Raw genomic sequence first — 13,002 nt, 5'->3', positions numbered from 1 at the left:
AATTATTTTATGGCACTTGATACATTCCATTAGTTTTTAAATGAATTTTTTGGTTTGGTTTTTTAGAATTTGAGGGCCATTTCTTAATTTACTAAATGGAGAATTGAAAATTCTATGAAGCATAACAATATTGAGCCTCCTAACCCAAGAATAAGGAGACTTGTTGGCTCAGTGGTTAAGCACTCAGCTACTAATAAAAAGGTCTGTGGTTTGAACCCATCAGCCATTCCACAGTAGAAAGATGTAGCAGTCTGCTTTCCTAAAGATTACAGCCTTGGAAACCCTATGGAGCAGTTCTCCTCTGTCCTGTACGGTTGCTAAGAGTTGGAATCGACTTGGCTGCAATGGTTTTTTTTTTTTCTTTTTTTTTAAACCCAAGAATAACTTTCCTGGTTGTGATTGGCAACAAGAATAATAGCTACCATCATTGAGAACCTACTTTCTGCTAGGTACTTTATATATATAGTATTGTCTTCTGGGATTGCAGGTAATATTGAGTAAAGTGGGTAAAACAGCTTACAAAGTCAGAATAGTGCACTGAGCCTAAATTAGTGAACTAAAAATAAGTTTGGTTTCTTAGCCATAGGATTTGGTTTATTAAATTGTAGACTAGGCAACAAGTTCTCAAACCACAGAGTACCATGACTTCGTTTTTTCTGGCACTAACAGAACAGTGTTATTCATGCTGACGGTTCCATTTGTAAACTAGATCATGCCCTGCTTGGCTTTTGAATGCCTGATAATAATACGGCTTAATTGCGGGTCAGTGAAGCTAAACAGATTGCTTGTTTGGGCACTTGGATTGCCTTTTTAATTTACTGTATAATGTAGTACTGTGTACTAGAAATGCACAATATGTTGTTATCTAAGTAAAAACTCATCTTACAAACAACAGAATGCCTGTTTTGTCTATAATCTTGGGAAGTAAAAGGAAATTGAATGGTATTGCACAGAGTTATAATTTATAAGTAATGTTTTTTTGTGCCTTTCTATCCATTTTGGAAAGAATACATAAAATGACTGCTGTGGTTTATATTGGAGCCCTGGTGGCGCAGTGGTTAAGCATTCAACTGCTAATCAAAAAGTCAGCAGTTCGAATCCACTAGCCATTCTATTTGGAAGCCCTATGGGGCAGTTCTACTCTGTCCTATAGGGTTGCTTTGAGTCGGAATCGACTCGATGGCAGTGGGTTTTTTTAGTGTGGTTTATGTCAGCATGATAGTTTTCTTTACCAAGGATTGTTTTGTGCTTTTAATACGTTGTTTAAGTGACACTAATTATATGGGGTTTTGAGACAGTCACTTATTTGAGACTGTGCTGTTCACCTAAAAGTCTGGGAAATGGCTAGTATTCTGTAATATTTGTCTTCTCTCAGCTTCCTTAGACTAATTAATAAGGCAGCTCTGCACAGGATCTTCTTTCGGCTCTTTGATTACTAACTTCATCCATTTAGCTAATATTTATTGAGCAGCTACTGAGTGCCAGAAACTGCTGTAGGTGTTGGGGATACAGAGTATTCTTTTTTATTTAGGAAAGGTATTTAGCCAACAGAAAAGTCTGTAAAGTGAATCTTCAGTGCTTTTAAAATGATTTTAGAAATAAAGTAATATAACCAAGAAACTTCTACTAAAAATTTTAATACACACCTAGATCCATTTCCCTCTTTCCAAATCACCCAGTGCTTGCTTTTCTTCTCTTTTCATAGGTTATTTCTTATGAGGGTCATGGATATCCCCTATCTAAACTTGGAAGGACCAGACTGTAAGTAAATTTTTATTTTCTCATTGCGTCTGCACGTTTAAGTGTGTGGTCTGGAAGGGATAACTGGAAAAGTAGTACTTAAGAAAGAGCTTCATTCACTTAAAAGTGGGCAGTGATTTTGTGGTTGATATGGATAGTATGCTTAAGTTAATGGGGCCCTTGAGCCTTGACTAACTCATCTCTTACATTTTCCAGTTGGTGCCTGAGTTCAATTTTAAAATATGTATCTTCTCTTCATTATTTCATTTTCACTCAGAACTCCAATTTAATCATTTTCTGTAAGTACTTACAATAGCTTTTAAGGTTTGCTAGCTATACGAGTAACTGAGTAAAATTTCTATTTTCCAATTATATGAGTCTAGTAGGTTGATTTTTATTTTTTATTAAACACCTTGGAAGACCAATCTTTTTGGGAGTTGGTTGCTTCTTATTTTCTTCTGCTTGTTCTCTACTTTATCCACATCACCTACTTTTTTTTTTCCTTTGCCCTTTTTCTAGCCTTGGGATATTTGCCTTAAAATTTGCTACCCATTACTCATTGTTGTCCAGTCGATTCTGACTCATAGCGACCCTATAGGACAGAGTAGAACTGCCCCATAGGGTTTCCAAGGCTGTAATCTTTATGGAAGCAAGCAGACTGCCACATCTTTTCCCTGCGGAGCACCTGGTTGGTTCGAACTGCCTGTCTTTCAGTTAGCAGTCGAGCACTTAACCACTACACCACTAGGGCTCCTTCAAATATGCTACAGGGATGTAGAATTGGGTGAATTTTACTTGATGACGATAATCATTTAGTGATGGTGTGAGGGAATACTGTGCTGCACTCCATGTTAGACTTCTATTTTAATCTGTCATTCTCACAACAATTCTGCAAGCTAAATATTGTCATTTCTAGTTCACGTGGTTGTTAGTTGTCACTGAGTCGAGTCCAGCTCATAGCCAGTGCATGTGTGAAGAGTAGAACTGCCCCACAGAGTTTTCAAGACTGTGACATTTCGGAAGTGGATTGCCAGGCCTGGATTCCAAGGTGCCACTGGGTGGGCTTGAACCGCCAGCCTTTCAGCTAGTAATCGAGTGCTTAACTGTTTGCATTACCTAGGGGCTCCCCGATTTATAGCCAAGGAAATGGAGGCTTAGAGTAGTTAGGTCTCTTGCTCAGCATTGCATAGTGAAGTGGTGGATCTGGGATTAAATTACAAGATTGTGAGTCGAGGGACTGTTTCTATGTAAATAAAATTAGTCCATTTAATTTGGACAACACATTTGTTTGTTGTGATAAACATGTATACAACTGGATTTAAAGGACAAAGTTAACTGAACAGAGCATCCTGTTAGCTTGGGCTTAATTTCATCAAAGAATCACTGGTTTACTTGATCACTGCATTAATTTCCTAGGGCTACTGTAACTGAGGAGGTAGCCCTGTTCTCAAAGTGAGGAGGCGGTGGCCCTACCCTTGAAGCCACTCCCTCTGGGCCTGTGGTGACAACAGCAGTCCCACTAGCCTCTGAGCTACCCTTGGAATCATTCGTTCCTTTTCTTGAAGAATAATACATGCTTGCAGCTAAGTAGTTCTGTCAGCCCATTTCCCGCCTGTAGAATCTCAGAAGTCCAACAGCCTTCCTTCATTTCGTCCCATCTCTACCCCCTTCAAGGAGCCCTGGTGGTACAGTGGTTAAGCACTTGGCTGCTAACTGAAAGATCAGCACTTTGAACCCACCAGCCAGCGGCTCTTCGGGAGAAAGATGTGACAGTCTGCTTCCATAAAGATTACAGCCTTGCAGACTCTATGGAGCAGTTCTACTCTATCCTGTAGGGTCGCTATGAGTCAGAATCGACTGGATGGTAAGGGGTCTGTGCTCCTTCACTCCAGGCTCGCAGTGTTTCTGCTGAGATGGTTGATTGGATCCATGCATCAAAGCCTAATCTCTCCAGCCGACTTTGTCCAGCCACACCCTTAGTGTTCTTTGCAGAGCGTGCTTTCTCATCTGCAGTACACATAGGCTGGGAATTTTCCTTATCTTCAAGTTCTGGTTTATTAGTAGTTCCTTCCTCAGTTTATCTCTTTCCTCTATAAACAGCAAGGAGAAATTAAGCCACACCTCCCACACTTAGCTTGGAAATCTTCTCAGCTCACTGCTTACAAATTCTGCTTTCCACACAACAACAGAAAAAAAAAATTCGACCAGGTTCTTTGCCGCTTACGTAAAGGATCACTTTCCCCCACTTTCCAAAAACATGTTCCTCATTTCTGTCTGAGACCTCACCAGAATCATCTTTAACATTCATATTTCTAGCAGTATTCTGTTCAAACCATCTAGACTTTTTCTATAATGTGCCTTGAAATTATTCCAGCCTCTACCCACTACCCAGTTCTAAAGCCACTTCCACATTTTTAGGTATTTGTTACAGCAGCACCCCACTTTCTGGTACCCAAGTCTGTATTCATTTCCCTCGACTACCATAACAAAGTATCACAAACTGGGTGGCTGTAAAGAACAGACATTTCTTTTCTCACAGTTCTGGAGGCTCTGAGGGAGTCTGTTCCATGCCTTTCTTCTGGATTCTGGCAGTTATCAGCAGTCTTTGGTCTTCTTTGGCTTATAGATGCATCACCCCATCTTTGCCTCCTCTTCACATGGTATTCTCTCCCTTTTTGTGTTTCTGTGGGTCTTCAAATATTCCTCTTTTTATATAAGGACACCGATCACTGGATTAGCGCCACCCTAATCTAGTATGACCTCATCTTAATTTGATGCATCTGTTAAGACCCTCTTTCCAAATAAGGTCACATTCACAGCTACCAGGGGTTAGAACTTGAACGTATATGCCTTTTTGGTGGACACAGTTCAACCCACATACCGTTTTCAGCTATAAACTTTTCATCAAAAATTTGTCTTACAGTGCAACCTAAGCGCGATCACGTTCTCCACGTGACCTTCCCCAAAGAATGGAAAACCAGTGACCTTTACCAGCTTTTCAGTGCCTTTGGTAAGTAAATCACAGTACAGGTGTACTTTTAGGGTTTTGCTTTTGTCCTAGGTGATCTGAGAGATGCAAGGTTTTAATCTCACTTAAGGAATTTTTATTGGTTTGTTTAGTATAGTGTTATCTTTGTACTAGATAATCTGAGGAACTTTTAATAACACCTGACAATAGGCTGCTATTAAGCCATGGAAATTAAGATATAATTACTATCACTGCTTTTACTGCTGACCAGGGATATTAAGTCTAGGCTGATGATAAATCATTTTTAAGATTAAATTCACAGAAAATGTTTGTTTCATAAGGGCGACTGGTCTCTGCTTGATATTAGATCATCAAAGCCGGCAGAACACAAGTGTTTGAGTTTGCCACTGTCTGTGATACATGAGAGGTAGGGCAGTTCTTCCTTTTTATCAGGTCAGGTGATTAGGTTAAATTAATTAGTCTTCCATTTAGGCTTTATAAAGACCATTCTCATTATAAGCCCACATGATGCCTCCTTATTTTAACAATGAAGTTTTTAAAATGTTCCCTTTGGAAATTCTTGGATAAAGTGAAGGCAGCAGAAAACCTTAATTTCCAATAATAAGGATATTTAATAATGTATGTCCTCAATGGACTAGTATGTAGCCATTCTGAAAATATTGGAAGAGTTTGTAAAAGATGATAAAGTACTTACACTTTAACATGTAGAGTGAAAAGCAGATATAAGGTAAGATTCCTGTTTAACTATACTGTGTATAGAAATAAGGAGCCCTGGTGGCTCAGTGGTTAAGTGCTCAGCTGCTGACTGAAAGCTCAGTGGCTCAAACCCATCTGCCACTCCTCGGGAGAAAGATGTGGTGGTCTGCTACCGTAAAGATTACAGCCTTGGAAACCCTGTGGGGCAGTTCTCCTCTGTCCTGTAGAGTTGCTATGAGTCAGAGTCCGATCCATGGCAATGGTTTTTTCTTTTTTTTTTTTTTTAAACGTATAGAAATTAGACTGGAAGGAAGTGATCATCCTTTTACCACTGAATGTCTTGGATAGGATTTTTTTCTTCTTCTTTCAGCTTTTCTGTATTTTCTCAAATGAGCATGTATTAACTTTTTTAATTGAAAAACTTTACACATCTAATTTTTAGAAAAGGAAATGAAGACAGGTATATTTCTAGAAAGTTATCCTAATCTTTGCAGAGAGTCTAGGTGGCTTCTGAAATCCTAGTCCTGCTTTTTAATTTAAATACATCTATAGAAATGCCTTTGAATGTCAAGACTCCTTTCTTGCGGAAGCTTTTGTTGTTGCTGTTTCTCATCTTGTATTGTTAAGCCTCTTATCCATATGTAGTCAGACTTTAATTGGCTAAATTAAGTAAAATGCTCAGGGTAAAATTTTTTTCAGTTTAATTACAAAGAAAATTAACTCTGTGACTTGGGCAGGGAACCTCTCTTCATTTCCTCATCAGAGATAATAATAAAAACAATACCTATTTCATTGGCTTGTCATGAGGATTAAATGTCAGAAGGCATTTAGAACAGTGTGGCATATGGTAGCTACTCAATAAAAAGTTAGCTATTATTATTTACGGAGCCCTGGTGGTTCAGTGGTTAAGAGCTCGGCTGCTAACCAAAAAGTCAGCAGTTCGAATCCACCAGCCACTCCTTGGAATCTCTGTGGGGCAGTTCTGTTCTGTCCTGTAGGGTTGCTGTGAGTCGGAATCGACCCAGTGGCAATGGGTTATTGTTATTTATCTAAAAAAAAAACCACATCTACAGGTTGGAGAGATAACCAGATAATGTTGTTGCTGTCAGAGTTGATACTGACTCATGGTGACCACGTGTGTAGTGTAGAACTGTTCTATAGGGTTTTCGCGGCTGTGACCTTTTAGACACAGATTGCCAGGCTTGTCTTCCAAAGCACCTCTGGGTAGATTAAAACTGCCAACCTTTCAGCTCTTAGTCGAGTGCTTAACCGTTGATGCCACCCAGGGATTCCAGCCAAATATTAGTGACTTTTTTGGTTGTTGTTGTAAATATATATATAAACAAACAACATTTGCCAATTCACCATTTTTCGTGTATATAATTCAGTTACACTAGTTACATCCATCATGTTGTGAAACCATTGCCAATATCCATTGCCCAAATTTTCCCTACGTGACTTTCTTATTAACTTGATGTTTTACTGTGCACCGGGAGGTTAGAGTTTTATCCTTTGATGGTGAAACAAAGCCATTTTCAGGAATTTCTGGCTTTTGAAAACTTTAGTAGGAATTAAAATATTTTTCAATGATAAATTCTAGTATTGTTTATCTATTTTCTTTTTAATCCCATGCTCTGTATTTTTTTTTTCCCAAGAAAAGTGATAGCAGAATAATTCTCTGCTTTCTCCTTGGTTTTCCCCAACTTCCCACCCCACTCCTTCCCTCTCCTTCTGCCCTCCTTCCTTCTCAGTACTCTCTCTTCCATTTTGTTCTGTTTGTGTTTAGCTTTTATCAGGTTTTTGTCTCTCTGTATGTGATATCATTTTTTTTTTTTTACCGTACTGCTATTTGAGAAGCCTTGGTGGCTCAGTGGTTAAACGCTTGGCTGCTAACTGAAAGGTTGAAGGTTCGAACCCACCAGCTGTTCTGCAAGAGAAAGATGTGGCAGTCACTTCTGTAAAGATTGTTGTTGTTGTTGTTGTTAGGTGCCGTTGAGTTGGTTCCGGCTCATAGTGACCCTGCGTACAACAGAACGAAACACTGCTCGGTCCTGTGCCATCCTCTCAATCATTGCTACACTTGAGCCCATTGTTGCAGCCACTGTGTCAGTCCATTTCATTGAGGGTCTTCCTGTTTTTCTCTGACCCTCTACTTTACCAACCATGATGTCCTTCTCCAGAGACTGGTCCCTCCTGATAGCATGTCCAAAGTATGTGAGACGAAGTCTTGCCATCCTCACTTCTAAGGAACGTTCTGGCTGTATGTCTTTCAAGACAGGCCTGTTCATTTTTCTGACAGCCCATGGTGTATATTCAATATTCTTCACCAACAGCATAATTCAAAGACATCAACTCTACTTTGGTCTTCCTTATTTATTGCCCAGCTTTTACATTCATATGAGGCAATTGAAAATACCATGACTTGAGTCAGCACACCTTAGTCCTCAAAGTGACATCTTTGCTTTTTAACACTTTAAAGAAGTCTTTTGCAGCAGATATGCACGATGCAGTATGTTGTTTGATTTCTTGACTGCTCCTTTCATGGGCGTTGATTGTGGATCCAAGTAAAAAGAAATCCTGGACAACTTCAGTCTTTTCTCCGTTTATCATGATTTGCTTATTAGTCCAGATATGAGGATTTTTGTTTTCTTTTTGTTGAGGTGTAATCCATACTGAAGGCTGTTGTCTTTGATCTTCATCAATAAGTGCTTCAAGTCCTCTTCACTTTCAGTAAGCGAGGTTGTGTCATCTGCATATCACAGGTTCTTAATGAGTCTTCCTGCAATCCTGATACCCCATTCTTCTTCGTATAGTCCAGCTTCTTGGATTATTTGCTCAGCATACAGTTTGAATAAGTATGGTGTTTTAGTCATCTAGTACTGCTATAACAGAAATACCACAGGTGGATGACTTCAACAAAGAGAAATTTATTTCCTCACAGTAAAGAAGGCTAGAAGTCCAGATTCAGGGCGTCAGCTCCAGGGGAAGGCTTTCTCTCTCTGTTGGCTCTGGAGAAAGGTCCTTTTCATCAGTGTTCCCCTGGACTAGGAGCTTCTCTGCAGGAACCCCGGGTCCACAGGACGTGCTCTGCTTCCTGCACTGCTTTCTTGGTGGTATGAGGTTCGCCACTCTCTGCTTGCTTCCTTTTCCTTTTATCTCTTGTAAGATAAAAGGTGGTGCAGGCCACACCCCAGGGAAACTCCTTTTACATTGGATCAGGGATGTAACCTTATAAGGGTGTTAACAATCCTATCGTAATCCTCTTTAACATAAAATTACAATCACAAAACGAAGGACAACCACACAATACTGGGAATCATGGCCTAACCAAGTTGACACATAGTTTTGGGGGACACAATTCAATCCATGACATATGGTGAAAGGATACAACCCTGATGCACACCTTTTCTGATATTAAGCCACGAAATTACAGCCTTGGAAACCCTATGGGGCAATTCTATTGTCCTGTAGGGTCACTATGAGTCAAAATTGACTCAACGGCAGTTGGATACTGCTTTTTGCCTCTTTTTCTTTTATCTATTTGTCTTTCTAGGTTTTCTTTCTCTGGCATCTTTTTCTTGTTCTCCATTCTACACCTGTTTCCTTTACCTGGCTTTGATACCAGAATTGAGTTTTATTACTTGCTATATGTGTTGACTTGTTTCATGTTCTCCATTCTTAATTTTAAATGTTTGGGTCTCTGGGAAGAAAATAGTTGTGTGTTTGAACTTATATGGCCTCTGATTTTTGTTAGTAACCTTGACAGAAAAAAAATTCTCCAGCCCTGTCATAAGATTGGGCTGAATGATGAAATGCCCCAGGATTTAATCAGGAAAGTGTTTTTCTTTTGTTTTTAAATTTTATTTTGTTGTTGTTGTTGAGAATATACACAGCAAAACATACATCAATTTATTCTTTTGTTTTTAAAACAAGTTACTAATAGCTTTTCCCCCTTTTAGGAGCCCTGGTGGGACAGTGGTTAAAGCACTCAGCTAACCGAAAAGGTCGTCGGTTTGAACCCACTAGCCACTCTGTGGGAGAAAGATGTGGCAGTCTGCTTTTGTAAAGATTACTTCCTTGGAAACCCTTTGAGGCAGTTCTCTGTCCTGTAGGGTTGCTATGAGTCAGAATTGACTTGACAACAACGGGTTTTTTCCCTCCTTTTACCCCCCACACCCACCCCAGTTTGTCTCTTCTTGAAGTTTTGAGCTAAATAACTGCTATGGTAGATTTAAGTTTTAATAGACTAACTCTGTGTAGTGCTGAGATCCTGATCAGATTTTAAACCAATACTTCATCTCTCTTTATATTATAGCTTAGAGTGATAATGTGTCAGAGATACAAATTAAATCTGATAGCTATCTAAATGGTCAGATATTCACTTTGGATTTGATTCAATATTCCAGGTAACATTCAGATATCCTGGATTGATGACACATCAGCGTTTGTTTCTCTCAGCCAGCCTGAACAAGTACAAATTGGTAAGTGTTTTAAACATTTATTTTTCATAGTAACTAAAATGGAAGCTTGATCCTTCCCTCTAAGTCTAAAAGCTGTGGATTCTATCAGTTGATTCACAAGCATTGCTTCCTGTTTTTTTTTGTTTTGTTTTTAGCTTGTCCTTAAAGTAAAAGAAATAAACAATTACTATCATGTGTAGATGAAGAAAATAAGAGAAATTTATTGGTTCGTTAGAGATATACTGCATATATATTTTTTTCTCTTACCTCTGTTTCATTCCTTTTTCCATTGCCCTTTTTCTAAAATGAGTTGCAGATTGGCCAGGTTCTCAAATGAGTTGCAAATTGGCCAAGTTTTAGCTTTTATTCTGAGAATTAGAAGTAGCAGATTGAGAGGAATAGAAGTCACCAAAAATACCTACACTGACCTGTTCATCTGTGTCCTTCTCCTGTTTATTTGTAGCTTGTTGTCGTTTATGCACTCCATTAAACTTGTTTCAGAGACTTGTTTTACAGACACATAAGCTGAAAGATAGTTTTTTGCTTTTAAAAATAGCGTTGTCAAAAGAAGGAATACCATATCCCTTGTTGGACTTTAAATAATTTTGATACTAACCATCACAAAACGTTCTATTTTCTTTGGATGAAAAGTTAATGAATAAAATATTGATGGAAATGAATTGTTAAGCTATGTATTCAGATAAATTTTAAGTACCCTGATGCTTAATCATGCAAAAGGTGTGAAAATTTTAAGTAATGTGTCTGATTAATTTTTTTTAATTGACAAAGTACCATACACTAAAACTGTGTAATTCGGATAATGTAACTGTATGACTAATTACAGTGAAACCTATGAGAGACAATGGGACTGCATTGTCTTGCCAGGTCTTGCAAGTTTTCCACCTTTGACAGGGTACAGTCTTATACTTTTCTATTGCTCTCTGTTAGTGGAAAATATTTGAGTTTTTCTTCTCTGACAGACTTCTGCCTTACACAGGTTCCAGCTTTCATAGGTTTTACCATATATCTGAAAACTTCTACAAATACATACAAATGCAGATCAGAAAATTTCAGTATTTCTGGCTAATTATATGACCACGCAGGAATACAGGCTATGTTGTAGAGTTTAAAAACATTGGGTCTGGAATCATACTGCAGTCCTGCTTATAGTTGTGTGACCTTGAGCAAGTTAATTAACCTTTTTAAGCATCTGATTATCTCTGTAAACTGGAGATAGTAGTATTGAGCTTTTAGGGTTGTGAGGACTATATGACATTGTGTATAATGAAGGTTGGTATAGCTTTGAATTTTTATTGTTAATTTGATAGTAGATTTCAATGTGAAATGTACTTCAGGAAAACATAACACCAGGAATAGTGTTGGATGCAGTGTGTGATGATGATGCTTGCTAAATTTTTCACTTTTTCTTAGATTTGTTTCTGTTGAAGTAGTCCATTCCTCCACAATCCTTAGAAAGACGGTTTGGATAGAATCCAATGAGATCGAATTACTAGAGAGCTAAAGATAGCATCAGTTGCTTCGGTGTGGCTGAAAGAACCCTGAACTAGAACTCCCGACCTGTACTCTAGTCCTGCTTCCTCTGCTTACCCAGTGTGAGGTAGAGTAAGTTACTGCTCAGTGTCCCCTCTTCAGCTCCCTCGATAGCTGTGCTGGGGTAACACTGAAGCATTGCAGAGGGAAGGAAGGAAACGCACAGGCTTTAACATCAGACTCCCGTGGGGACTAACTTTGGCTCCACCATTTGTCAGCCACGTGTATTTGGGTAGGTTACGTAAACTCTCTAAGCCGCAGGTTCTTCGTTTGTGAGGTGGAGATGGTAATAGTTACTTTGCAGGATTGTTGGGAGAATGAAATGAGATCATGGATATTAAGTTCCCAGCAAAGAGCCCGGCACTCCACAATCAGTGCTTGACAAATGGTAGGTAATTATTAAAATAGCTGCTTTGCCTCCCTGCTCTGAGCAGTAAAAATGAGAATGTAAAAGGGCTTTGAAGCCTACAAAGTACTGGTTAGTGGTTGTTTGAAAATACAAGGGTAATTCCTTTTTGTGTATATGGGATGTCAAAGTTTCTTTTAATGTTTTTTATACCATGTTTGATGTCAAATAATGATTTCTCCTTTACTTCTTATTGAAAGATTTGTCAAACAGTAGCTTTTAAGCTAAGTATTATTTTGTCCAGTGATAACTGGAAGCAGGGAGCTACTTTTCAGAATCATATGTACCCACAGAAACACTCCATTGTATTTGATTGCTTGCTCCTTTGTGTTGCCTCCCTGAGGGCAACAGTGGGTTCTTTTCATCCACCATTGAGCCTTTCTCTAATGCCTGGTACACATTGTGCATGAGTAAATAAATGTGTGTATGAGTGGGTAACGTGGAGAATAGGCCAAGATGAAATTGTGGCCTTTTTACCTTTTTTCTCCTAAATTAAGAAGTAGATGTTGTAATATGATTAGGTGCCGCCTAGCTGGTTTTGACTTACGCGATGCTATGTCAAACAGAACGAAACACTGCCTGGTCCTGCACCATCCTCACAGTCATTACTATGCTTGAGCCCATTGTTGCAGCCACTGTGTCAGTCCATCTCGTTGAGGGTCTTCCTCTTTTTTGCTGACTCTCTACTTTACCAAGCATCACGTTTGTCTTTCTCCGGGGATTGATCCCTCCTGATAATGTGTCCAAAGTAAGAGAGACAAAGTCTTGCCATCCTCACTTCTAAAGAAAATTCTAGCTATACTTCTTCCAAGACAGATTTGTTCATTCTTCCGGCAGTCCATGGTATATTCAATATTCTTTGCCAACACCATAGTTCAAAGGTGTCAATTCTTCTTCAGTCTTCCTTTTTCTAGGAATAGAGGACTCTTGTGCTTTGATATATGCACTTTGCCAGTAAAGGTTAATTTTCCACTATAGTTTCTTTTCTTCCACAGAAGAAAATCTGACCATTTGCACATGCTGAGCCTATGACCATAGTATTTCGTTTGCCAGAAGCCATCTTTTATTTTACTCAACTATCCCCTCCCTCCAGAGTTTGCCTATGTCTTACTTCCCTTCTCATCGCAACTTACGCATCAGTTCATCTGGTTGTCTTCTCT

The 13,002-nt window shown here is 38.9% G+C and overlaps 1 protein-coding gene across 3 annotated transcripts in view; it reads left to right on the top strand.

Annotated features, from left to right (window-relative positions):
- PARN (poly(A)-specific ribonuclease) overlaps positions 1 to 13,002 on the top strand; it is a 152,417-nt gene that overhangs the window by 52,306 nt on the left and 87,109 nt on the right. For all 3 annotated transcript variants that reach the window (XM_004373268.2, XM_023728477.1, XM_023728476.1), the window contains 3 exons: positions 1,706 to 1,761; positions 4,664 to 4,750; positions 9,832 to 9,906. In XM_004373268.2, the coding sequence (XP_004373325.1) occupies positions 1,706 to 1,761; positions 4,664 to 4,750; positions 9,832 to 9,906 (218 nt within the window). The remainder of the gene's footprint in view (positions 1 to 1,705; positions 1,762 to 4,663; positions 4,751 to 9,831; positions 9,907 to 13,002) is intronic.

Source organism: Trichechus manatus, unplaced genomic scaffold (genome assembly GCF_000243295.1).
Source record: "Trichechus manatus latirostris isolate Lorelei unplaced genomic scaffold, TriManLat1.0 scaffold00024, whole genome shotgun sequence".
Lineage (NCBI taxonomy): Eukaryota > Metazoa > Chordata > Mammalia > Sirenia > Trichechidae > Trichechus > Trichechus manatus.
The sequence above is the reverse complement of the archived record's forward strand: the minus strand, read 5'-3'. Positions and strand labels throughout refer to the sequence as shown.